We start from the raw sequence: 25,747 nt of genomic DNA, 5'->3' as shown, positions 1-25,747 counted from the left end.
GTTCTCAGGTTACAGTTACATAGCAGTGAATATAAACAGACTGATTCATGTGAATATTACTGTAAACTAACCTGTGTAAAAGTTTCTCGAATAAATGTAATTTTTTTGGTGGAAGAAGCATGTATCATTTTTTTTACCCTGCCCCTCAAAGAATCGGAATCGAGAACCGTTAAGAACCGGAATCGAAAAGTAGAATCGGAATCGGAATCGTGGAAATTCAAACGATACCCAACCCTAATTATCAATTCAGGTTAAGAAACTAGTGTTGCTTGCATCCTATTTAAAAAAAGGCATTTCCTTTTATACTCTACTAAAATGCAACAAAAAAAGGGTTTGATTCTATTAATGTTGTCTTGTTTATTGCACGTTGGCAGCAGATTCCTGAGTAGCTTCAGATCTGAGTTGTCTTATTAGTAGGCCTAATTTATACTTTTGTAGCAACACTATTTTTATATAATGGCAAAGAAAGGGTTCAGCGTCTTTTCTTTTTTCCCTGTGTCATATGTGGCAGCACTGTTCAATGTTTCTTGAAAACATTACCCACTGTAGTGACGTGTGAATAAACTCCAACACTGTTGTGTAACTTCAGTTAAATACTTGTATGTGTGCAGATTAGAAAGAGGTAAGATAAAGGATCTGCAGTATTTTATGAAGTATTAATTGTACAAAGGTCAGTTTTATACAAGTAGAAGTGTGTATTTACCTGGCAGTACTCTATCAGTAATGGCTACGCCTCTCTATTTGAACTGGTAGATCTCGGCAGGCTGGCAACTTTAAAAGTAGCTCTCGGTTCAAAAAAGGTTGGGCACCCCTGCTCTAAACTATAGAACATAACAAGTGAAAAACTATAAACTTAAAAAGATTGAAGTTAGGCCAACTTACCCAGCAAGTAGTTAGTGATTAACGCAATGCTAGCTATTGGCTATTGAACATACTTGAATCCACCATCGTGAAGGGCTGTAATTCTTTTAGTAAAAACTTGCGACAGCTCTGTGACTCTTCGCCGTCTCTACCCGTGCCATTTGGAGATGGGAGACTGCACTAAACATGTAGGTGTGACGCTAACGTTAGCAGCCACTTTGTTCAAGCAGTCAAACAGGCTGTACTTCTTTGAGCAGAGCGTTCCTAACCATCCAACGTAGCCTAACACAAACACCTGTGGCACTGTTTGTCCAGCAGCTTATCAATATTTCAGTACCGGCCAATCACGGTTCTTGACCCATTCCTAAAGTGGAGCCATCGTTAGGGTTTTTGGTAGCACCTGTGCTTTTCTTCTATGACAAGCAAACATTTGAGCTGTGGGGGCCTATAACCAGGGGTGCACGTCACTTTCTCAGTGAGGTACTCAGATGAGTACCAGCAGTCAGTGGTTGGTACTCTAACTTCTGGCCCCACATAAAGTTATGTGATAAAGCCCTCTGTGTCGCGAACGCCGCCGCCGGGGGTTGTGCTAGTGGAGTACTTCGGGAATGTCGTTGACGAGATGGGGGATGGTGAGCGTGCCGTGAACGTTGTGATCAGCTGATTTTGCGCAGTTCTACAGTGTGTGCGCGGGGTGCACAGGGGAGTCTCCCTCTGCAGCTGGTTGGCGTAGTTTTGGCACAATTCCGTTGTACAGACCGATGTTAACAGCAGCCCCGTCTGTGCACACGGAGACCGACTCTGGAAAAGCTTCACAAGTACGTCGGTACGCAAAGGCGCTTAGTGACACAAGTGACGGTACGCATTTCAGATTTTTGCCACGCATGCGTACCTGGGTACCAGTTATGTGCACCACTGCCTATAACAATGCACTCAACATGAACAATAAGGAAATCACCTTTATATCATGATGAAATAATGAGTAAAAACCAACATTTGGAACTTATTTGTAAAAATATCATATATCTTTTAACTAGCGTGGGACATGGATGTTAGACATAAAGACTGCCCCCGTGTTTTGTCTCACTCGGTTATTCACTCTCCCTGGGTAGGGTCAGTAGCTGAATTTGCAACCTTTTTGGAGGACTATTTAAATCTTATAAATAATTTACACTGATGACTTTATGACAATGTAAAGTTATAGATTCAAATTTTAAAGAGAGGTTCCACTGCAAAATCCAAATCGAAACTCGATAGCAATTCTGGTCCTCTTTATGTATGAGAAATGGACTTACCCTGGGGTGTTCTGCCATGACAGTCTGCTGACTGCTGCAGAAGTGTTGACTGGAAATGAAGTAGTGGACAGAGAAGCTCTGCTCCCCTACAGTATGTAAAAATGACACCAAGAAGGGCAAATACTGAAGTTCTAGAGCTCAAACACAAGCTGTGAACTTCTATGGAAAAGGAATTCATTCTTTCTCAAATCTCCAGTGACAGCTCCATTTTCTTAGTAAAAAGGACATTAGCCAATAAACAAATGTGGGGCAGACAATAACCAGTGGCAATTGATAAGAAACAGTATCCAGCCCAGAGAATGTATCCAGGCGCAGACTGAACTCTGCGTGACGTTCCCAGCGTTCAGTCTGCAGAAAGTAAAGGCTTTGGCTCTTGCTACAATTTGTAAAACCAGTTTTTTTTCTCATTCTCGAGGCTCTTTCCACTCCATCTCTCTCAATTGCCAGCACCTGGATCTTATAAAGCACAGAGTGACGGTTTGCGGTGATGGTGACAAAAGAGGCAATGAGAGCGATTGAGAGCAAAACAGCGAGCAAGAGGACGGAGAAAGTGAGTGAGTGAGAGATGGATGATGAAGTGAGAGAGGAAGAGAAAGAGTGAGGACATGGATAAAGACTGAGTAAGTGAGAGAGGAGAGGTACCCGGGCGTCATTAGGTCCATGTTCTTCCACAGGTCATTCATTCTGTCTGTCTGGCTATCAACGGGACGTTTTCGAGTTCAGGGTACATCAGCGACCTCCTTTCACTCATCGCCGGACATTTGTCAAAGCTTTATACATCTATTATCTCTTACTGTACATGTTGCCTTTGTGTGCTAGCTCATTCTGAGTTCTTTGCACCACAACAATGTTGAAAAAGCTTTACGTCTACTTTCTAAATATGTCAGGTTGATATAACAGACATATGCATTAAGCTCTAGCATCCATTTCCCGTGGGGTCCACTCAGACACATTTTATAAAATGATGAAGCTTAGAATCTGTGGAAACGAAATGACCTCAAACTAATTATTTGATAGAGCAATATCTCATGTGTTTCTATGTGAACCACATAATGTGGCCGTTTCCTGCTGCTCAGCATCAAGGTATAATTGTGTATCACTGTGATGTAATATACTTGAAATCATATGGTCTACATAGCTATATATTGGGATTATATATATATATATATATATGTCCACTCATACATCATATGAAGGTAAATTGTCTCAATATTATTTGTGTGAACAGATCGATAATCCATGTATAAAGCTGTAATCTGTACATTTTCAATAGCCTTCCACAAATGCAAAAAAAAGTGAATTAGATCATATACTGTACATAAAACCAGCAAACACACACAAAAACTCATTGAGTCATATTTACACAATTTAAAGAATATGTGTTAATTGCCTTTGGTTTGAAACACAAAACAAAAACAGCAGTCACTATACTCTTACTATAAATGTGGAAACTAAGATGTCAGCAGGCCATCCAAAAGTGTCCGAATGTGTAAAATGCACCTGTGTAAAATGCAAATCAACAAGTGTAGAATACACTTATAATATTCATATTATAAAATATTCAGAAATGCTTTTTATTCAAATCAATTTTCACATATTTCCTTTTTTAATTGTTGAATGCGTTTGTATTTGTTTTGAGTTTCCAAATGTGTTAGCATTTGTGGAAGGTGCTTTACATTAACAGATTACACATTTACACAGAATGATGATCTGTTCAAAGAAATATTATGAGAAAAATCCACATCAATACAAATGAAAATATATATAATACATATAGTAGGGGTATGTTTTTATCGGTGCTGTAAAAAGAGGCCCGATAATGCTACTTGGGGTTTTCCCATTGCTGTAGTGTGTAACATAGGTTTTTGTACATGTAACAAGTGTTTTGCAAAGGCTAAAAACCCTGTGTTCCTTCCAGAGGGAGTTGCTCCCACCCTGCCTGAAGCACCTCCATTGGACTCTTTTGTCTACTTATGTAACATAGTGACATCACTATGTAACACTGGCGCTTCTATTGGCTAGTGCTCAACACACATTGTACGCGATCGGCTAACTCAGGGGTCGGCAACCGTCCTCTGCTCTGGCTCCCTTGAGCTTAGACAAAAATAAGAAAAAAATAAAATAAAAGTATTTGTAGGACTATTTATATTTTGTTGCACGGTTGAAAATGTTTCGCATCTTGTATTTTGAGGTGGTACTGTGACACGGTTTTAATTGGTCAACTAAAATATGCGTCACATCCTGCTACGGTCCCGCGCTAGCGCCTTTTCTTGCAGGCGAATAACCAGACCCCCGGCTCGATGAGCGAACTATGGATAAATCAAAGAAAAGTATCTGAGGAACACAGAGGGTTTAATTCGGCGTGGTTAGAGTTATATGCTTTCAGCTTACCGGTGTGTTTGATATGTGGAGAGAAGTGGTCAAGGTGCTGCAGCCTTTACGTATCGGAGGAACAACACGGGAGAGGAAGACAGCTGACGATCTTCAGTCATAATTCAATCAGTTAACTCTTTTTAGGGTGCAGCTATATGTTTTATTTATTTCAATCAAAGTGGGCCCATTTTAATTATATTCATTTTCTTCAAATGTGCAGAGGACTCCCCGAGTGCTGTGTTGATTTATTAGTAGGCCTGTGTATTTTTTTGTATTCTCCTTATAAGAGTTCTTTGTTTATGATTAGAGGTAAACAGTTTTCAATCATGTAATAAATAATAAATGCAAAACAACTGTAGTTTTGTCTATGATGTAACAATATATACAACTTTATAAGCTATCAAATATATTTTGCGGCTCCAGACAAAAGAAATTGGTGGAAAAGGGGGCAAAATGGCTCTTTTGGTCAAAAAGGTTGCAGACCCCTGGGCTAACCAATCAGAGCAGACTGGGCTCTGGTTTCAGACAAAGGGTGAAAAGAGGTGCTGCAGCACAGGCAGTAGGAGACAGATAAAGAGCTTTTTGAACATTAGAGCATGGAGACATGTCACAGTGGAGACACTAAAAGGAGCATAATGTCCCCTTTAACGTCTACTTCCTGCAATAATACTGGGATCAGATTCAAGCAGAAGCCGGTTTCCGTAGATTGCTGATTTTTGATTATCATTCTTTAAGTGTGTGACGAAAGAACAGCTTGTTACTTCATAATCTGTTCTGTAACTGACCATATTTGCCGTCTCTTTGCAGGTCTCTCCGGAATCTTTCCGCTCTCCCTGCGGTTGTCTCTGTGTGGACGGTGCCGTCCCAGAGACACTGGAGGCATTCAACAGATCCGACGCCCTGCTGATCACTAAGGGGACTAGGAAGAATGAGGTGAGAAGGCAAGGACGGCAAGAGGGTAAGAATGAGTGATTATTGGTGATGGTATGAAGTACAGATGCACACTGAGAGGTTACAAGTGGAGCGGTACTACTTGGCGAGATGCTGTATTTTTGAATGTAGCACAAATGCAACCCATCACCTTTGGTGCGCTTGCTTTTGAGAAACAAGGGTCTGAGTCCACTGGAACCACTTGTACTCTGCTCAGACATAGGAGACCCCTGAATAGAAACACACATATTTGATATGGAGCAAAAAAGCCACCATAAAAATACCAATTATATAGTGTATCCATTATTAATAGTAGTATCCATTAATAGAGTGGTGCAGTTATGAGTAAAGAAAATCAATAAGGATTTTCAAACATCCTGGGTCTATCGTCTCCAACTCAACTTCTTTTTGAATGAGCTTTTGGTTAATTGCCTGGAATAAGCTCTCTGGTTAGCACACGCTGAAGAGCTTTTCACATGTTGTCCTAGAAGATAAAGTACATCAGTATAATGTAATACCCCACTGGTAAATGTTTGAGTGGCTAAATGAGAGTACTTAGCATCATGACGCTGCCGTTAGCTTAGCGCTGATGACATGCAGCAATGTGGTGTTAATATGTAGATCCTATCCTACTGGACAAAGTGTGTATGAATTAAAAATCACAATAGCTTTATGTCAATGCGATGCAACTTGTTAGGACAGTCTACCAAAATGCGCTTCCGCTGCACCTATGGTTTTGTGTCACCTTACAAGTCAACCAGATAGGATAAACTACTTATTTTAAACATTAATTGAAAAATAAATACACTGTAACACTACACAAATACAGCACAAGTATTAAAGTATTGCTCTGTACAGTTTGTAAAGCTGTAAAAACTAAAGTTAAATTCCGTATACAACAACCAATCCTTTTATCCACAACCAATCCCAATCTCACTTAAAGGCCACCAAATGGTAATTCTAGCATTTTCTTTTTGTAATACCTGAGCAGACGGATGTAAGGTGGAGGCTTCTGAATGTTTTCTCTTAGCACCGGCCCAGTCCAAGGACGACCTGTAAGTCCTATTGCTGGGCAGAGACAACTCTGAAGTACCCTCATGCAGCATTTCATTAGCATGTATGCTGCTATTGCCCGGCAATGCATCACTTCCATGACTTTGATGGACGCACAGCTTCAAATCAGTTTCACTTGTAGTCATCTTTGCATCTCCTGCATCTTCTATTTTGTCATCTTTCCGTTGCTCCCGACAGCAAAGAGTCTCAACCTGAGATTCAAGGTCAACAGCTTCCATTGTGATATCAGCACAGGCGTCCTTCAAAGTAGATGTTTCCAGAGGATCCTGGGGAGCCTCAATGTTATCAAGTGTCTCAGCATTTGACTGGTCTTCCTTCTTTTTACATGCATTTGAATCACCACCATCATCATCATCATCATCATCACCATTGGCTACAGGAGACTTCAGCGGGACATTCTGCTCTGAGACGTCCTGACTTTGAGGTACTGCTTGTTGTTCAACCTCTGTTGTCACCAACACACCTTCTTCCCTCACAGGAGTGTCACCAACTTCATCTGTTAGCTTCATGTTTCTCGTGATGTCAGAAGCCGGGTTACTCGCTTGTGTCGTAGCTTGCTCCGACTCTTGAATACTGACAGTACCATCCAACTGAGCAGCCAATGGTACAGAAAGATCAGTGGGTTTATTGGCTGATGATATCTCAGATATTTTCTCAGAACCTGGATTGGGACTTGACGGACGAGCAAGTGACTCCGCAAAGGTCTGGACCTCATCATGACCGAGACGTTGCACTTGTTGATTTACGTTTGTCTCAAGATCGAGACTTTGGTGCTCATCAGAACAGACCAAATGTCCTTCTTTCCTGGTCTCAGATTCTTTCTTCACATGGCTGCAGTCAGCATCCTTCTCACTGAGTGTCTGAGGAAGGCTGTGAGAGCAGTCTGAGGGCTCACAGTCAGTCAGAGGTGGCTCAGCGTCCATGGAGTCAACAGCCTGCTGTGTGTTGCTCTTCTCGATAGTCGTATCAGTCGTCGCCTGGACCCGTATCTGGGGTTCTGCTGCGTGCAGCCCTGTCTTTGCTCTCTCCTCTGCTCCACATGTCTCTCCTCCCTCTGCTGTATCTTCTGTTTCTGTTTCAGGCTGTTTGGGGTCCCCTGCTTCTTCTGTTGAGAACAGGCTATCTTCTCTTCCGTCATCTGTTGTTTGGGCCACGAGCGTTCCTCTCTTTTCTCCTTGGACTTCTTCTCTATTACACTGCTCTTCCTCGTTTCTTTCCCCCTCTTCAATCTGCGAGTCCACAGAAACATCAATAGACCTGTGGACAAGGCTCGATTCAGCAACTACTGTTGAAAAAAAACATTTTGAACAGTTGGTCAAATTGTACCAGTCATTAAATGCCATAGCTTCAAGAATAAGAGTAATAGATTGGCTATTACTTTAGGAATTAGTCCTCAAACCAGGACATGAGTTAAAACAATGTCAGGTCCCTTGTCTCAAAGTAAAACATATGTTTAAACATGTTTTTAGTTGGATACCCATGCATGTGGTTTTAGAGGTTTTCACGTTGCATTCTACGAGATAAAATATGTCAGGCAATACCCCACTGGTGAATGTCTGAAGCTTCTATGCATCTTAAAAATTGTGATGCTAACTTTCGGATCCTACAAAAATGTCCTCACTTTACCACTTTAGCTTTGTGCTTTAAAACATTTCCCATGATGCATGTTGGCACCACTCAGAATATGGCTGTCTTGTTTTCCTTGAACAAGCCGCTTGTGTGATCTTAGTGAAATGCTGTGTTGATTACTATGAAGCAAGTTATCTGTGTATGTTTATCTACTGTATGTTTGTATGTCGCTGGCTGACCTCCAGCTGCTCCAGTGGTGACTATCTCTGTCGCAGCTCCACTGTCCTCCAGACAGTCTGGGGATCTGGTCTGAGTGGAGGCCAAGTGCTGCACGCTGCCAGAGCTAAGCTCTGCGCTGGGGATGGGTTCATTAAGAGTTTCCTCTCCTCTGATTCCCTTCACTAAAGTGGAGAAGACCTCTGGAGAATCACTGTGGCTCGGACTGATGTCTCTCATCTGGGTATAGAAACATAAAAAGGCAGGTGTTGAAGCTAAACAAGTGCTTTTATTTCACCTATTAACACAACCCCATCAGAGGTGTGGTGAATGGATGTGGGGGAGTTTTGTTGATGTTGTTAAGTGTTTTTGTTATCAACCACACGTGTTGGATGTTCAATTACATTTGCTTGTATTCACACGTGTTACAGTCGGTGCCACCGCACACAGGTGCACAGATCACTAAGCAACTCATTTCAGAAGTCAGTCATATGAACCAGCGTCTGACAGTACTGACATACATGTGTCACAAGTTCATATCACAACAACACAGTTTGTTTTGTCTTTGTCACAGACATATTTAAAAGATGTACTTTTTTTTAAACATAACTTTATATGAACAATAGCCCCTTCTCTATTGGCCTTTATTTTTGATTGCTTAATTTATTCGTTTACATTTTTTTTTATTAGTACTGCATTTATTAATTGTGTCCATTTGCGTTTGCGGAATGGAGCGGGTACACAGCTTCCATGTGTGCAGATTATTTTAACCTCCAACTTAAATTGAATATCCTTTTTTTGTTTGTCTTATGTTGTGTGCCAGATTGTTAAGGCGCTTGGAGCCTCATCATGTGTAGGTAGAGTGCTATGCAATAAAGCCTTATTATTCATTATTGTTTTTCTAATTATAAGAATATTGTATTTATCCCGAGGCTAAATTAAGTTGTTACAGATGCAACATTCTAGAATAAAATGAATGAATATTAATATAAACATAATAATGAATAATTTAATTATGATGAATTATGTGTTGTACCTCCAATTCCTCTCTGCGCTGAGCCTGCACTGAAGCCTGTGAGGACAGCTCAGTGTTCTTCTGATGAAGCTTGTCGTTGGCCTCTTTCACAGCTTGAAGTTCCTGCTGCTCACTCCTGATGCGACCCAGAAACATGGCCTTCTGTTGGATGCAGAAGCACAGAGACAGATTTAAAAGGGACAAGATTTCTCTTTCAAGATGTTTCAGTAAAGCAAACAACAATAAATCACTTCCATTTTTCTTTTTTGGCATTATAATCTACCTTGTGAAAATATTTGTGTGTCATATAAAAATGTCAACATCACACTGCTTCTCCCACACGTTTCCTTCTACCTCTTTGTCCCAGCTGTTCTGTGAAGCCGTGTAGCTCTCCATCAGTCGGGCCGCCTTGTCTTCCAGGGCCTTGCTTTTCTCCCGCATCGCCCGGTGCTCCTGCTTATGGGCCTGCAGTAAAATTAATCACCCATAGGATTTGTAATGCAATACTAAATTTGTATGTGTTTATTTAACGTGAACAGAAGGTCTTAAACAGAGCAGGGATAGAGAAAGGACCTTTTGCCAATACAAATCAGTTGGATTGTGTCATTTTAATAATGATTTTAATAAATGAATGAATAGGTGAATTAAAAACGAGAGAACAGAGAGAAGAAAAGAGAACAATAAAGTGTAAAGCCATAAATGGGGTAAACAAACGAACTATCATTCAGTTGCGGAGGGGACCGTATTCACTTATGTATATGTGTTGATATCCAACAGCACATTCATCACATTGATGGGAAGAAACTATGGCCGTTATTTATTTCTGTCCTTGACTTCATAATCATTTAAATAGACCCTGAAAAAGCCCTTGTGAGGCCAATACACGGATCGACCTGTAAAAATACACCACATTCTCTATCATAAAAATACATGTTGACTTAGTTCTTTTAAGGCATCAAACTGAACAACAATTAAAAGGGCCCTATTATGCTAATTCCAGGTTCATATTTGTATTTTGTGTCTCCACTGTGACATGTCTCCATGCTTTAATGTTCAAAAAGCTCTTTATTGTTCTCATACTGCCTGCTGCAGCACCTCTTTTCACCCTCTGGGTGTTTCTCAATGTCAAGGAAGGCTGCTCCAGAGCCACTATTTCAAGGATGATACGTCATCGAGTCCTGCCGAAGGACTGTTCCAATGTCCAGGCTCCTTGGAATTCTACCAAGCCCGGCGTCCTTCACAGTGAGAAATGTCGAGGCTGCACATGTGTATCCTCCGCGGTCTTAAAATCCCCACAATGCTTTGCGCATGTACCAATTTCCAAATCTTTGGTGGAATTCGCGCTCCATTTAAGGCGGGGCCTCGCATATGACGCACACCTGTAACCTGTAGCCTGTAGCCTGTTAGCCTGTTCCACCATTCTTCGTTTTCCGAGACTAGGAAGGATTCTTGCCTCGCTTCTGAACAAAGTGACTCGGAAGACATGTCCTAGCAAGGAAGCGTCCTCGACATTGAGAAACACCCTCTGTCTAAAACCAGAGCCCAGTCTGCTCTGATTGGTTAGCTGGCCGGCTCTGTTGTGATTCATCAATCGCTAAGATATATTCTGCCCCTTAACAAATCATGACGTGATGTGTCGGATCTCTAGCCAATAGTAACACGACTGTCACAAATTGATGTCACTATATTACAGAAGTAAACAAAGGAGTCCAATGGAGGTGTTTTAGGCAGGGGGGGGGGGGGGGGGGGGGGGAGATGGCCAGTTCTATAGATACCCAATAGAACTTTTTTTTTATTTCTAATGTGGATATGTATATATTTTATTATTAGTAAACATCCTGCTGTAACAATTTCCCAATTTGGAATCCATAAAGTACATCTAATCTAATCTTATTAAAAAGTACTTTTAGTATGAACAGCAGTAGCATGTGAGCTACACATCTGTACTGATGTTTATGGGAACAATATGAACAGTTATGAGTAGAGGATGAAAGTGTGTGACCTGCTGCTGCTCTCTCTGCGTCTTCATCTCCAGATCCACTCTGCTGACCGTCTGCGTCTGACACAGCAGCAGCTGCTGGGCATGCTGCATGGCCCTCATCACTTCCTATACAAACACACACACATACATAATGAAGTCATGCAACATGACACTTCATCAACCAATGAAGCGTGCTTCTAGCTTATTTTCACTTCCTCCAGTGAAAGAAAAAACCCTTTTAATTGTATTTGAACAGAAATGAATCCTCCGAGATGACCACACACACACACACACACACACACACACACACACACACACACACACACACACACACACACACACCACACACACACACACACACACACACACACACACACACACACACACACACACACACACACACACACACACACACACACACACACACACACACACACACACACACACACACACACACACACACACACACACACACACACACACACACACACACACACACACACACACACACACACGTGTAGAAAAAGCATCAGGTTTTGTCTCTCGTGTTGTACCTGCTTTTCGGCTCTCACGGCTTCATTTTCCTCTCTTAGTTTCTTGTTCATTTCAGTTTCCTAAACAGAAATACAGAATAATAATGAAAGACTTATAGCTTACCTGCTAAGTGTGATTATTGATCAGTATCATATTGCTTTGAGGCTATTATGATCCTTCTCACTGATTGTTACCATGTTGAGCTTCTGCTGCAGCTGCTGGACACGCTGCTCTCTGCCTGTAGGACTGTGGGCCTGGTCATGTCTCACGGAAGACATCTTGGCCTTGATCAGCTTGTTACTGACCTCCTCCACCTCCTGAGAAAGCACCATGCATGAACACATGATATAAGTAGAGAATAATCCAAGTTGATTACTTTCTGTGAATACATTTGTATTTCTTACAGAACCATGGAACTGTAATGGATTGAATACAGTATTACAGTATTGACTATGGATGCAGTTAAACAATGCTAAATCATTCAGCATTCTTTTCCACATACCTTTTTTAGTGACACAATGGTTGCCTCTTGTTTTTCACATGCAGTTGTCATTTTCTTATTTACTTGCATTGCCTCGTCGACTGTTCGAAGTACACAAGGTGAGACACCTTCATTAATACATGCTATGTGACACAACTGCATTAGTCTTACATTCATGTGTGAGAGTGACACGCATGTAGGGAGATACGAAGAGATTCAGAAAAGCAACAATAACTTATATATTCACCTATACTGAATATTTTCAATGTGGTGGTCCTTAAGCATTTCAGTAAATGTGTAATGTAATGTTTCATGTAATACTTTCAGTTTTAAATTAAAGATGACTGAGGCGAAATGAGCTAACAGTATAGCTACATTTACATTAACAGAGATAGTGAATTTGAAATGGAAATAGAATTTGAGATAAGTGTGTTTGAAAACAGGCAATATAGATGTTACACTGTACTGCAACGTTGTGAGCTTCCAACAGAGCCGGCCAGCTAACCAATCAGACAGAGGGTGCAGCACAGGCAGTATGAGAAAACACTAAAGCATGGAGACATGTCACAGGAGAGGCGCCAATTACAAATATGAACCTGAAAATTAGCATAAAAATGCCCCTTTAAAAGTAAAAATGTTTCTCCTTTAAACGGTGACAGTGCAGAGTATTATTTTCTCTTTGACTGAATGGGCAAGACATGTGATTTGAGCAGCTTTGAACATGAAAAGCTTGATTTTGAGACTACAAAGTCTACATTTAAACAATAAATAGTGATAAAGACTAAATATTCCAATCACTGGATGTCCACTCAACAAAGCAACATGCTATTTGTCAAAAGGTCATATCAGAACGCACAAAGCACCTGGGCTACAGCAACTCTTGGCAACTCACTTCACAACAGGGTGCATATGTGTTGTCAACCGTGTGAATCCATGCAGCCATGTCAACAGGCTGCTCGTATTGTTGTTGTGGGAATGCGTTATGGGCTCAAATAAAGCCCCATGGTAGCAACTGGGCGAGGTCTAACACTACACATTGGAGCTGACCTGGGAGGTCTTTCCATAGCCAGTTTTCTCTGTATGAAATATCCTGGAGGAGCATTTAAAGAAACTTGACAGTGACCTCTCCTCATTACCCAGATTTGTATTTGGGATGAAGTGAAAGTGGATATTTGCAGTAATTATTGAACTTCAAAACATTCTGCACAGGCCGAGTCACTCTATTCTGTCAAATCAGCAGGGACTAACATCTCTGAGTTGTTTCCAGCACCTTGGTACATTTATACCCTAAAGGATCCATGCTGATATCGGAGCTAAATAGGGCATCTAATAAAGTGAACACTTGGCTTCCAGGCTTTCAGCATAGTAGAATGTGTACCCCATCATCCATCAGCATATATACACCTTTCTGTTTACATATCCATCCCTACATCCCTACATCCTTTAATTACCATTGTGCTCCAGTTCCTCGTGGGCCTGCTTGACCACGGCACACTGCCTGGACAGGGCACTGAAACGCTTCTCCACCTCTCCCAGCTGGTTCAGGTGGCTGTCCTTTGACCGGGTCTGCAGGGCTAGTTTCACCTCCTGTGGAATAGGTATAGGTCAAACAGACAAGTGCCCCCTACAGTATGTATAAGAACAAGACCTGAGCACAGATGCAATGCGAAAAAGAAACAATCCTCAACAAGGATAAATTGTGAAAATGTTTCTTATTAAAAAGGACCTGTGTGTATGATTAGTGTGGTTTAATTGTCAGAAACTGGATATTATATTCATAACTATGTTTTTATTAATGTAAAATCACTTAAAACTTAGAATACTTGTAGATTGTAATACTTGTTACAATCTACAACCTGATCACGACTGAAGCACGGAGTTTGGTTTGGTTACGAGTTCAGCTCCTAAGTAGCTAGCTTTGAGAACTTTCGCTTGTTTTATGTCATAACAGTTTGGGAGTTTGTTTACGCAGGCAAACAAAATAGCCCATGTTCTTGTTTTGAAGTGATGGGTGTTTTGTCTGGAGATGACGTTTCAGCTTGCCTGGGACCATGGTACTGTTGGATTTTATTTGCAGCAACTAAATAAGATTGTTTTGGACCGATTAAGTGAAATTAGCCCATTTCCAAGGGCACACGTGACGATCTCTCACAGCAAAGTGGTTGAAAATCAATGGGCTAACCTGATCAGAATCCAAAAATCATCAGCTACAAGATATTCTGCTCATTGATCCAACAATCCCATATTTGTGTAAACATTCAATCAAGGTTCCACAAATGTATTAAACTGAATGAGACTGGTTTGTGTACAAGTGTATTAGAGCATTTTGTGTGTGTGTGTGTGTGTGTGTGTGTGTGTGTGTGTGTGTGTGTGTGTGTGTGTGTGTGTGTGTGTGTGTGTGTGTGTGTGTGTTTCACATGTGTATTAGAGCATTTCATATGTGTGTGTGTGAGTGCGTTTCACATGTGTATTAGAGCATTTCATATGTGTGTTTGTGAGTACGTTTCACATGTGTATAATATATGAGTGAGATTCATGTGTGTGTGAGTGCGTTTCATATGTGTGTGTGTGAACGGTATTTCTGAATAATGTCCAGTACGGCCCCTCGTACTTTTTGCGCGTTTTCCTAAAGCCCTGCCAACAATTTGGTTCACCACGGTAGCCACACGCCTGGTCCCGGCTCACTCAAAGGAATGGAGAGGGAAAATAACTCTGGATTTGGCTTTTAGTAAATGTCACAACTTGTAATGATTTAATGATGGCTATTCAAGTTATTGTACAGGGTAGTTGAAAAAAAAAAATTGTACTCTGAAATTAGAAAAAGGAACTATGTAAATCAGTCAATGGGAAAACAGTATTCTTGGTCCCAATGACGTGACTGACCTGGAGTTGTAGTAACACCAATTAGCCACAACGCAAAGGTGCTTTAACTTCCTACCTTCCCGTCACATACCTCCTTGTAAGACCCAGAATTGTCATTTCCAAACCCTGTTATTTATATGAATTAAACAAACACAAAACAACATGTAAATAAGTGATCTTCACTGGTAGGCTGATTTGCTGCTGGCTCTAGGTCTGGGAAAAGCCAATCATGAGGAGAAAAAGCATTTTGAACCTTTTCATTAATGAAAAGAGTTATCCTTTAAAAAATAGGAATGTTTCATAAAGGTTACAAAGTTTTAAGCCAGGCACAAAATCCGAGGAGGCCAAAAGCAGTTACACATTTTGTCAGATTAGTATCCTCTTCCTGTCACTGTTTTTGTTACCGAGAGGATCGTGGTTTAAAGGTCCCATGACGTGCTTTTCCGGTTATTACCCGTCCCCTTGTGTGTTATGTAGCTTTTTATGCATGTGGTGTCAAACTCAAGGCCCGGGGGCCAAATCCGGCCCGTGACTTCCTTTTCTGTGGCCCCACAAGAGCTTGCAAAGAATATTATATGTTTATTATACGGTTACATGATGATTTACGGAAGCACGTTGCCCATAAACTACATGTCCCACAATGCATCTCAAATCTTTTTTTTTTTTAAATGTCACTTCTGTTTTTGACTTTTTTCCAGAATTTGCGTTTTCTTTTTAAATCATTTTGTGCGCACTGAAGAGACTTGCAATTGTTTGCCCCAGACTTCTTCTTTCAGACGTAGTTAATTATGAAGTTATTACTTATTATTGACACCCCTGATGTAAACGGTCTGCAAAGTCACAAACCCTCAAAGTACATCCTGTAGCGAGTAAAACTCTAACACAGAAAAGACCTGTCTGCTGCCCCAAAACGGAGATTTTTCTTTTTCCATTTTTTTCTTCCGGGAACCAAGTGACGTAACGACGACCCAATGGACCTATTGGTCCAAATGGACCAATCCACGGAGCCGTTACGTTACATCCGCGGACACACTCAATCTTTTCTCAGCTACAGCTCCGCGGATTTCTCAGCCTGAGACGGCAGGACGCGGCGAGGCTGCGGGTGTGTGTGTGTGTGTGTGTGTGTGTGTGTGTGTGTGTGTGTGTGTGTGTGTGTGTGTGTGTGTGTGTGTGTGTGTGTGTGTGTGTGTGTGTGTGTGTGTGTGTGTGTGTGTGTGTGTGTGCTCGGACTGCTTTCACTGGGTCTCGCTGTCAGACCACACAAAGGTTCGCATTAGGCTCACAAATGCGAGAGTGGAAAAACTGGTTGGCATCCGGGCAAACCTAAGGCTCTCTGAGCCCGACACAGAGCCATCCTCAACCAGGCTGGGCAGTGACACTGCAGAGGAAGACTCAGAGTGTGATGTTGAAGAGGCCCAGGAAGAGCCCATTGGCTGAAAGGGTTTAGCAAAAATGCAGAGGATTGCTTGAAGGAAGATTTGCATGTTTAAATGGGACTTTTTGGAGGGAGTAATATTTAACTCAAAATTCCTGTTTTCGTTCTTCAATGAAACAAATAATTGTTCAATAAAATAATTAAAACTTGTTCTGTTCTACTTAAAAAAAATCTGTTGAAATGTCATGTTTTTTTGTTTACTTCCCCAGCTTAACTTCCCATGGAAAATGTGCAACCCTAAACATAACCAATAACCTACCATAGCCAATAACAAATAAATGTAACTATCTTATTTTAGCTAGTTAACATTTATTTATGCATATTTTTGTATCCCTCCAACTTTAAACGATATTTTTGGTTTACTGTCCTGTAGTATACATTGGAATGGTTTCAAACCTGTTTTTATTTATCCTAATAATGATAAAGGAGTGCCTTTGAAATATGTGTTTACATAATTTAGGAAAATTAGGATGAGCGCCAATGGTCAAAAATGTTTTTTCCCCTCCCAGAGCTACCAGCGCAGCGCCCCCCAGATCTGGCATGGGAGCCTGCCTGCAGACCTCCACTCTCAGGACAGTTCCGGTGCAGACCTCCACTCTCAGGACACCTCCACTGTCAGTACAGGAAGTGACGATTCTGACGCGTTTTTTTCCCGCCCACCGAAGGACTCGTTTGATAGAAGATTTCAAATCATAATGGAGACTCATCACGGAGGTGATGAGTCCGACCACCGTGCACTTTGGGTCGGCCTTGGTCAAGCCCTTTTGACCCCCCCAGCCTGTTTCTCGTAAAAGTTTTTCGCTCAAATAACACCATGGAGGAATGTAACGGGAGTTGACAGGGGACTCTGCCCTCCTCACGAGTGCCTATTTTCGGACACTTTTTTTCACTTTTCCCCGGTTTTATTATTTTTTTGGCTATTTCACCCGGTTTCGCCCGGTCTCGGGTGTCCCCCCACGGCCTGTGTCCAGCCCCCCCCCCCCACACTCATCCATGTATTAACGGATTTTGAACCTCCCCACCTCCGCCGCGGTGCACCCAGCAAACACGGTTGTTTCTCGAACCTTCCACTGTTGTCTAGCGGGTGTAACTAAAATACAAGATGTCGTATTTATATATATAAATAAATATATTTATCTATATAGATATATCTATATAGATAATAAGTGTCAGTGCTATTTTATGTTGTATTAGCGTGCATTTCATGTTTGGAAAGTGGTGCTGTACTGAGAGTAAACAATACAAGGTGTCCCTATTTGTATATATATCTATATATACTTTATTTATATAATAAGTGTCAGTACTATTTTATTTTGTATTTGCGTGCATTTCCTGTTCGGAAAGTGGCGCTGCGGCTGTACTGATAGTAGCCTAACTACAATACAAGGTGTCCGTATATATCTATATATATATACATATGTAATAAGTGTCACGATCCGATTTTATTTTGTATTTGCATGCATTTCCTGTTTGGAAAGTGGCACTGTACTGATAGTGGTGATTTTATTTTGGAATTCTTAGCGTGCACTTCCTGTACTGACAGTGGAGGTGTCCTGAGAGTGGAGGTCTGCACCGGAACTGTCCTGAGAGTGGAGGTCTGCAGGCAGACCCCTCTCAGATCTGGCACCCTAGGTGACCGCCTATGTCGCCTAGGCTAAAAATCGGCCCTGCCTAGTACATACAGTGGCAATGTCTCAAGATTTAGCAAAAATACACCTTTATTGAACATACAGTAACACAAATACTACAAATCCACATAACAAACAATCAAAAATGAAAAAGGGTCGCCAATTATTATTATTTTTAATAAAAAAAGTTTTAAAAAATATATTTATTTATTTTTTGGGTACCTGGCTGGCGCCCCCTAGCAGCGGCGCGCATATTTCAGCAGCGGCGCTGCGCCACCACTATGTGTATATAGGGGAAACACTGCTCTTTCTGTGGGATGACCTCAGCACATGCCTCAGAGCGCTTTATCGCTCCTCACACTGCTGTTATAGTTTGATTGTGTGTATCAAGCTGAGCGGATTCTTTTCTTCACTTTCCCCCCTCACTCACTCCCTTCACTCTCATTCTCGCCCCCTCCTCTACACCGGCTCACATCGCCTCCCTCTCACTCCGCCGTTATATGAAGAAGGTTAAACCGAGCGAGGCCCAGATATAAAACATTTTAATAGAGATATCTTCTGTGCTGTGCTGGCAGTTCAAAGTGTCACACACTCCCTATCCGTTACTTCTGATGAGCTCTTCCCTCAGAACCCATCCCTCCTTAGCACCGTTCCCTCATCCTCCTCTTTCATATTGCTCACTCCCACCCCTCCTCTATCAACAATTTGTATGAGTAACAAAAAAAGTACTTACCAATTCACTGGATTTCTTCTCCAAGTTGTACTTCAGTAACTGCGAAAGAGAAGAAGAAGAAAATCAAGATGAAGGATTTCATCTCAGATGAGCCGAGCATTGTGGCTTACTCTGAGTGAATGTGTTTAACCCAGAGTTGTTCAACCTTTTGAGCTGTGGTACAAAAAAAAAAATCCTGCAGCACACAAATAAGTGAAACAGTTACTATATGACACATTGAAGCCCAATAAGTATTTTTTATGTCTTGTAACTGCACTGTTGAGGAACCTGCGATCTAAGTTTTTCAAACATTATATAATTACAATGTAGTTTGTCTGGAGATGACGTTTCAGCTTGCCTGGGACCATGGTACTGTTGGATTTTATTTGCAGCAACTAAATAAGATTGTTTTGGACCGATTAAGTGAAATTGGACCATTTCCAAGGGCACACGTGACGATCTCTCACAGCAAAGTGGTTGAAAATCAATGGGTTAACCTGATACAAGATATTCTCGCTCATTGATCCAACAATCCCATATTTGTGTAAACATTCAATCAAGGTTCCACAAATGTATTAAACTGAATGAGACTGGTTTGTCAGCTGCTGAATCCAAGGTCAATAAAGAATTAGAAATTCAGGTTTTAAGCATCGACAATAGGAACTAAAGGGTTTATGGGGCGGGGGGGGGTAACATATCTACAAAATGTAGTTTGAAAAAAACTAACCTTGTGATTGTTTTATATAATATTAATATACTGTGTATGGAACAGGTATTAATCGTACACAATTGCATGTTTTAACTTTTGATTAATGTATTTATCCTATTTGTATGTATAATTACCAATCTCAGACCAAGCAAAGCTTTGATGCAAGACTGAAAATCACCACATCTTAACATTAGAGAATCTGGAATCAGAGAACATTTGGCAGTTATTTGTTTGGAAGACACTTTTGTCTTCCAAACAAAGAAGGCAAAAGAATAACTTTGGTCTTAGTTACAAAAGTTATTCTTTTGTAACTAAGACAAAAAGTTAAGAATTCACTTAGCCTTATTGGGGAGATGATACTAAAAAGGGGCCGCTGGTTGAATTTGAATCTGCGTTCGTCACGAAAGGGACATGGGCCGCAGACTAACACAGAGCTACACGGTGATTCAACAGGACTAGAACATATTGTCTCAAAATAAATTGTAACCTTTAAATAAGGTGCCGTTATCAGATGTTCGGGAGCATTTAAACAACCAAGATTATATAAACCAGCATCAGTGGCGTTCATGTTCTCACCTTTTTAGTGGATTCATGGGAAGGAGCAAATTAAAATGAAGATTCTTTTTTTTTTCATTAAACAAAATGAATTGAAAAAAATGCCTTCATAATATGCATATGCAGCCAGCGATGTAGGGGGGCAATTTCGGTTTTGCAAATGGTTTAGAAGGGGTTAGTTCGAGAAGAAAAATCCCAGTAAATGACCAAATGATAACCTTCAATGTGTACTCTTAATTATTAATAAAAGCTGAACTATGAAAAATATTTCTGTTTTATTTCAAGAATCTAGGGGAAAATTGGGTTTTGTGACGGTTAGTCCATTTTTGAATAATATAAAATAAAATATGAAAAACATTTCTGTATAGAAACATAGTATAAAGTATGAATGTGCAATAAAAAGATAAAACTAAATACAATAAAGATATATGTAACCCATAACTACAGTACATACTATGGATGTTCACAAGCCATCTGATTTATTGAGATTAAATTACACTGTTATGATGAATTATTCAGATTTAATTAAGGATTAATTGAACCATGATGTTCCAATGGAGCTCACAATTGTAATTTAGCAATCGTCAAGGTATGGCAATTAAATCACTTCAATCCCGACCGCCGCTGATGTGTGTTAAATTAAAGGAGTCCACCAGACCGTGTCACAGGAATGAACACCGGGCCCCGCTTTATCCCAACACCACTCTCAGTGTCTCCCAGATAGAATATCAAAAACAGTCTCTATTGTCTCTGTGAGGCGGCCGGGCTGTTAAAGTGCAGCGGAGCGAGGGGGGGGCTGTAGATCACCTCTGGGTGTCAGGCCTGAAGACCACCCCTCTGGGAGCCAGACTGAGTGAGGCGTGCTCTAAAGCCCATTAACTCGGTTTGGGCTTTCTTTATGTACTTATGTCTTTGAACAGTTTACATTTAAAATCAGTTATTTTCAGATTTTAGGGTAAAGAACAACAAATAAAACCTTAAAGATGGGGTAGGTAAGTTTGAGAAACCAGCTCGAGATACACTTTTTGTTATATTCCATGGAATGCTCTTAACATCTCGATAGCAATGAATATCTTAAGTGCTTTGACAAAAAATCCATAAAAAAATGTCATCTGTGGAAGCTAGGGATGCTCCGATCGAGATCGGCCGATACTCACTCTCTACCGATCGGTGCTCTCTAAACATGCCGATCGTGAGAGCCGATCGCATGACGTAAAATACATGACACTTTTCTCTGTGTGCGGCAAAACAAGCTCGCCAAAATGGCTTCACCGGTCTGGCATTATTTTAAGGTGTCCGAAAAAGACAGTAAAATAGCGGTATGCAACGTGTGTGTGAAGCAGAAATCCTGCAGCTCCGCCCGCTGTGAGGGACCGGTGAGCGGAGCAACACACCAGAGTTAGACCTAACACACTTAGCTATTGTATCTACCTCTGGAACAAGCTAAACTAGTCATTATAAATATATGTATTCTTCACTGTCGGGTCACTCATTACTGGATCAGTGAGCTACATGAGATACTGACAGGCTGTCAGGAGAGGGAGAGAGAGGGAGAGGGAGAGAGGAAAAGAGAGCGCTTCCGCTCATTTCTCCCGTGTTATTCTCCAAAGTGAATGTAAACTTGAATAATGTACATCATTTCAATGTAATAATTAAGTTGATTGTTGTTTGTGGAAGCTCCAGTGAATGAGCCCCATTAACTGAGTTTAAACATCACTTTAAATGGAAGATTTAAAGTGATGTCTGTAGTCTCACTCTCAGCTGAATGAGGCTCCTTCTTAAAAAGGTGGAGGGTGTAAATAGAGCGGCAAGATTTGAGACGGAGGACCCTTTCAACAGGACCTGTCTTAACTTTCCGTAGCAATAGTTTAGAGTCAGCATCTCTTTAATCTTAATGTCCATGAGCTGCTTGGTTTTTGCAAAAGAATGTGATAAAAAGAAAAAATGGTCAGTCAAATTAACAATTGTTTAACGAGACACTGGTATGATCCAAGTACAAAAACAAATAAATACAATGTAACCTTGAAGTTGTTCACAACTCAAAGACAAAATAAAATGTATTTCGTAGTTTGCTATATGTTTGCACAGAACTATTTACACATTAGTTCCATGGACAGCTGGTTAATCAGGACTGATGCAGACTCGCAGGTGAAAGTTAATAAACTCTAATCCACACTACTTGGTTTTGAGGGGCCCCTAAGGTGCTGGACTCTCCATGAGAACACGCAAGCAGAGTGGAAGTGAGAAGGGATTTGGGCCTGAGACAAGAGGCAGCGTATGTTTCACATCCCATTACCTGTAGCGTCTTCAGCTCGTCCTTCAGGTTGTTAATCTCCTTGTCTTTTATCTCAGCACTGACCTGGTATTTACCCTGAAATGTTATATTATTATCGTCAGTGTCAAAAAACAATAAATACCCAAGCACAGCCCTAGAGAATCTACCCCACGGGCCAAGAAGAGATGTGCAGCTGAGATGAGCGGATTCACTACTCCACTGAAAACATTAACTAAATCAAATGCTCTGAATATCTCATTGACGTTTTGGGAATAAGATCTTCATACCTTCTCCTCCACTGTGTTTCTGATTTTGGCCTGAAGCTTGAGGACATAAAAGAAGGAATTGTTCAGGAAGTACTGTCTTTGTAGATATAAAAGCTGTAAACAAATAGTGGAATCATACCTTTTTCTTCACATTGAGGATTGACTCCGTGTGTTGGTTGGCCACTGTTTCAATCTGACGTTGGAGGGATTCCTGTCATACAGGAAAAGACTAAACCAATCAAAGTAATTGACGATGAACAAAGTTTAAATTCTGGATAACTTGCACGATAAGAGCCTGATCTTTTGTGAATGTCCACCTATGGAGGTTTTGAATCTCAGATATTAGAGTTGTAAAACTAGCTTTACCTTCTCCCACTCCAGCTCCTGCTTCTCCAGCACCAGCTTACTGATCTGATCCTCGAAGCGAGTCTCTGCATCCTGAACAATGGGAAGGCATCATTACTAAGAAAATGTAATCACGTGATTAATCTAAAGTTTCACAATACTATTATTTACTAGTATTTAGGGGGAAATAAATCAAAAACACATATGGTGTTGTAAAAGAGAAATGCATGCCAAACTGGTAAGAGAAACAAGGGTTATTACATTATTAATACATCTCAGGTTAGTTGTTTTGGTCTATTGACAAATCCATTCCGCCCGATGCCAGTAGTATTGAAACTGTCGGCAAGTGCTGCTCTCAATGTTGAAAGCCGCTGACATTTTGTTGCGCAACCAATCAGATAAGAGCTGTATGAAGCGATGCAAGCTAGCAGGGAATGCAACCATAGCAACAAAACTACCTAGATGTTTTTACTGCCCAACCTCTAGGTGAGCAATTAACAAATCATGTAACATGGAAATGCAGCTTGAGAATGACATCTGTTCCTACTGTATAGCGGTGACCGTGTCTCTTCCACTTCTGTGCAACTTTAAGAAACTGGAGCATGGCTCGTCAAAATGCCTTTCCTCCGTCTTCACCACACGTAAAGCGCACGAGTGCAGTTGCCATTCGTCATAGATTTGGTATGCCATTACATCAAGGTGGTGATGGCTGCTTACCGTCTTGTGATTCATGGCAACAATGTGCGCAGGAATTACGGGACGAAGTTGGAGTTACACTTAGTCATGTGATTAATTTGTATTCATTTTTTTTTAACACATTAGGGGTACCAGATGAATTGCGACCGCTAACGTGTTTATTTTTGAAAGCTCTAGTCATATAACAGCTTCATAATCCTAGGAGCAATCACACATAATCATTTTTATAAAGGATTCATTCACAACCAGTCAGTCAACAGACAACCCGGAGAAAAGGAAATAAGACGTTAAATGTATGTGTATACCATTTAGTCATGTTATTAATCGCTGCCAACTTCAACACTCTGTATAATATGACTTTACACATAAATAATGTTTTCACTTCCTGTTTCCCGATTACTCTTATATATTTTCTTACTTTATATAATGATGCTACTTAGTTTTGTTTCCATGGATGTGTACTTATTTGATGTGTTTACCTCTTTATTTAATATGATAGTCTACTTATGCAATTTGCCTTTTGATCTGCACAGTCCCCTTTGTTGTGAGATTATAAATTGTACCCACTGTTGAACAAATATAAGATTTGTCATTTAAAATGTAGATGGGAGAAACACCTTCTAAGCAGGCATGGTACAGACTGAAATCGGATGACTCTCTGGAGTTGAGCCAGAACTGCAAACTGCATTAAGTTCCCCTGAATCATTCCACCGTATCTTTTATTGAAGCACATGGTGAAAAGGGAACATTAGAGGGGAGGCGATATTTGTGGAAAGCCATCCCTATCCTCCCTCTTCTCTGGGAGAAGGCAGGTAAAAGTCAATTGCTCTCTATATCCACAGGACTGTTTTATGTGCATGTGGGAGCTGGTTAACTCGCTGAGTTTATTTTATAAGTTCCAATTAAACTATGCTACCAGCACTTTAAAAAAAAAAAGGAGTGCACAGGAGATAAAGCTGTTATTGTTCCACTGAGGAATCCTCACTGTGTCTATACGTGTTGAAGAAAACACTAGAAAGCCTTATTAAGCAGAGGTCAATCTAAATAGGCAACTGCAGATCAACTAAGGGCACTTAGGATTTATATTTAGCTAAAAAGTTACTTATAATATTTGATTTAACTAATTATTTGAAAATGCATAATTGTTAACATCATATATTTGCCATAGATTTGATCCCTTTACTGGTTTACTGCGGTTCTGAATGGATGCTTTTTACTAGGCATTAAAAAAGAAAAAAACAAGTATCTGGCCATAGAAATGGTTTAATAGTCTAGTTACTCTAGTTGGACAACTTATACAAAGTTATCCTTAAGTTTTTCATTAGGGTTACAGCTAAACCCATATTTTAAACCTTTCAATGCTTTTTTTCCAGTTTCAAAATGTAAAAGAGCAGATAGGAGTTCTATTAAGCAAATGCTCAGGTTCATATTTGTATTTTGCTGCGACATGTCTCCATGCTTTAATGTTCATGTTCATACTGCCTGTGCTGCAGCACCTCTTTTCACCCTCTGTCTGAAACCAGAGCCCAGTCTGCTCTGATTGGTTAGCTGGTCGGCTCTGTTGTGATTGGTCAATTACTTAAAAATGTCCCACCCCTTAGACTATCACGTGCAATGTGTAGGAGCGCTAGCCAGTAGAAGCGTGGGTGTTACAAAGTGATGTCACTATGTTACGGAAGAAAACAAAGGAGTCCAATGCAGGCGTTTCAGGCAGGGGGGGGAGTGTGGGAGAGAAACTCCCTCAGAAGGGAAATTGGCTCTGGAGGGAAAACTAGCCTTTTCAGACCGTTTACATGCACACAAACCTTTAGAACACAGGAAGGAGCAGAATGGGGCCTCTTTTAACAAACATAGTGTGATATTTTATTGATAAATTCCTTCCATTATGCATGTTATTGTGATCCGTCACAATTTCGTCTTGTGTAAATAAGACAG

General features: G+C 40.7%; 1 protein-coding gene across 4 annotated transcripts in view; it reads right to left on the bottom strand.

Moving 5' to 3' along the window:
- ccdc73 (coiled-coil domain containing 73) overlaps positions 1 to 25,747 on the bottom strand; it is a 34,192-nt gene that overhangs the window by 3,148 nt on the left and 5,297 nt on the right. For 3 of the 4 annotated variants that reach the window (XM_034084310.1, XM_034084309.1, XM_034084311.2), the window contains 17 exons: positions 23,138 to 23,209; positions 22,911 to 22,982; positions 22,793 to 22,828; positions 22,527 to 22,601; positions 18,988 to 19,026; positions 13,781 to 13,916; positions 12,351 to 12,430; positions 12,043 to 12,165; positions 11,869 to 11,928; positions 11,336 to 11,440; positions 9,688 to 9,798; positions 9,355 to 9,495; positions 8,342 to 8,558; positions 6,443 to 7,818; positions 5,611 to 5,689; positions 5,315 to 5,448; positions 2,157 to 2,242 (listed from right to left, as the gene is read on the bottom strand). In XM_034084310.1, coding sequence (XP_033940201.1) covers positions 2,157 to 2,242; positions 5,315 to 5,448; positions 5,611 to 5,689; positions 6,443 to 7,818; positions 8,342 to 8,558; positions 9,355 to 9,495; positions 9,688 to 9,798; positions 11,336 to 11,440; positions 11,869 to 11,928; positions 12,043 to 12,165; positions 12,351 to 12,430; positions 13,781 to 13,916; positions 18,988 to 19,026; positions 22,527 to 22,601; positions 22,793 to 22,828; positions 22,911 to 22,982; positions 23,138 to 23,209 — 2,942 coding nt within the window. The remainder of the gene's footprint in view (positions 1 to 2,156; positions 2,243 to 5,314; positions 5,449 to 5,610; positions 5,690 to 6,442; positions 7,819 to 8,341; positions 8,559 to 9,354; positions 9,496 to 9,687; positions 9,799 to 11,335; positions 11,441 to 11,868; positions 11,929 to 12,042; positions 12,166 to 12,350; positions 12,431 to 13,780; positions 13,917 to 18,987; positions 19,027 to 22,526; positions 22,602 to 22,792; positions 22,829 to 22,910; positions 22,983 to 23,137; positions 23,210 to 25,747) is intronic. The other variant, XM_034084312.1, reaches the window with a different exon arrangement.

Source organism: Pseudochaenichthys georgianus, chromosome 6 (assembly GCF_902827115.2).
Source record: "Pseudochaenichthys georgianus chromosome 6, fPseGeo1.2, whole genome shotgun sequence".
NCBI classification, from domain to species: domain Eukaryota; kingdom Metazoa; phylum Chordata; class Actinopteri; order Perciformes; family Channichthyidae; genus Pseudochaenichthys; species Pseudochaenichthys georgianus.
Note: the sequence above shows the minus strand (reverse complement) of the source record. Positions and strands in the feature narration are given on the sequence as shown.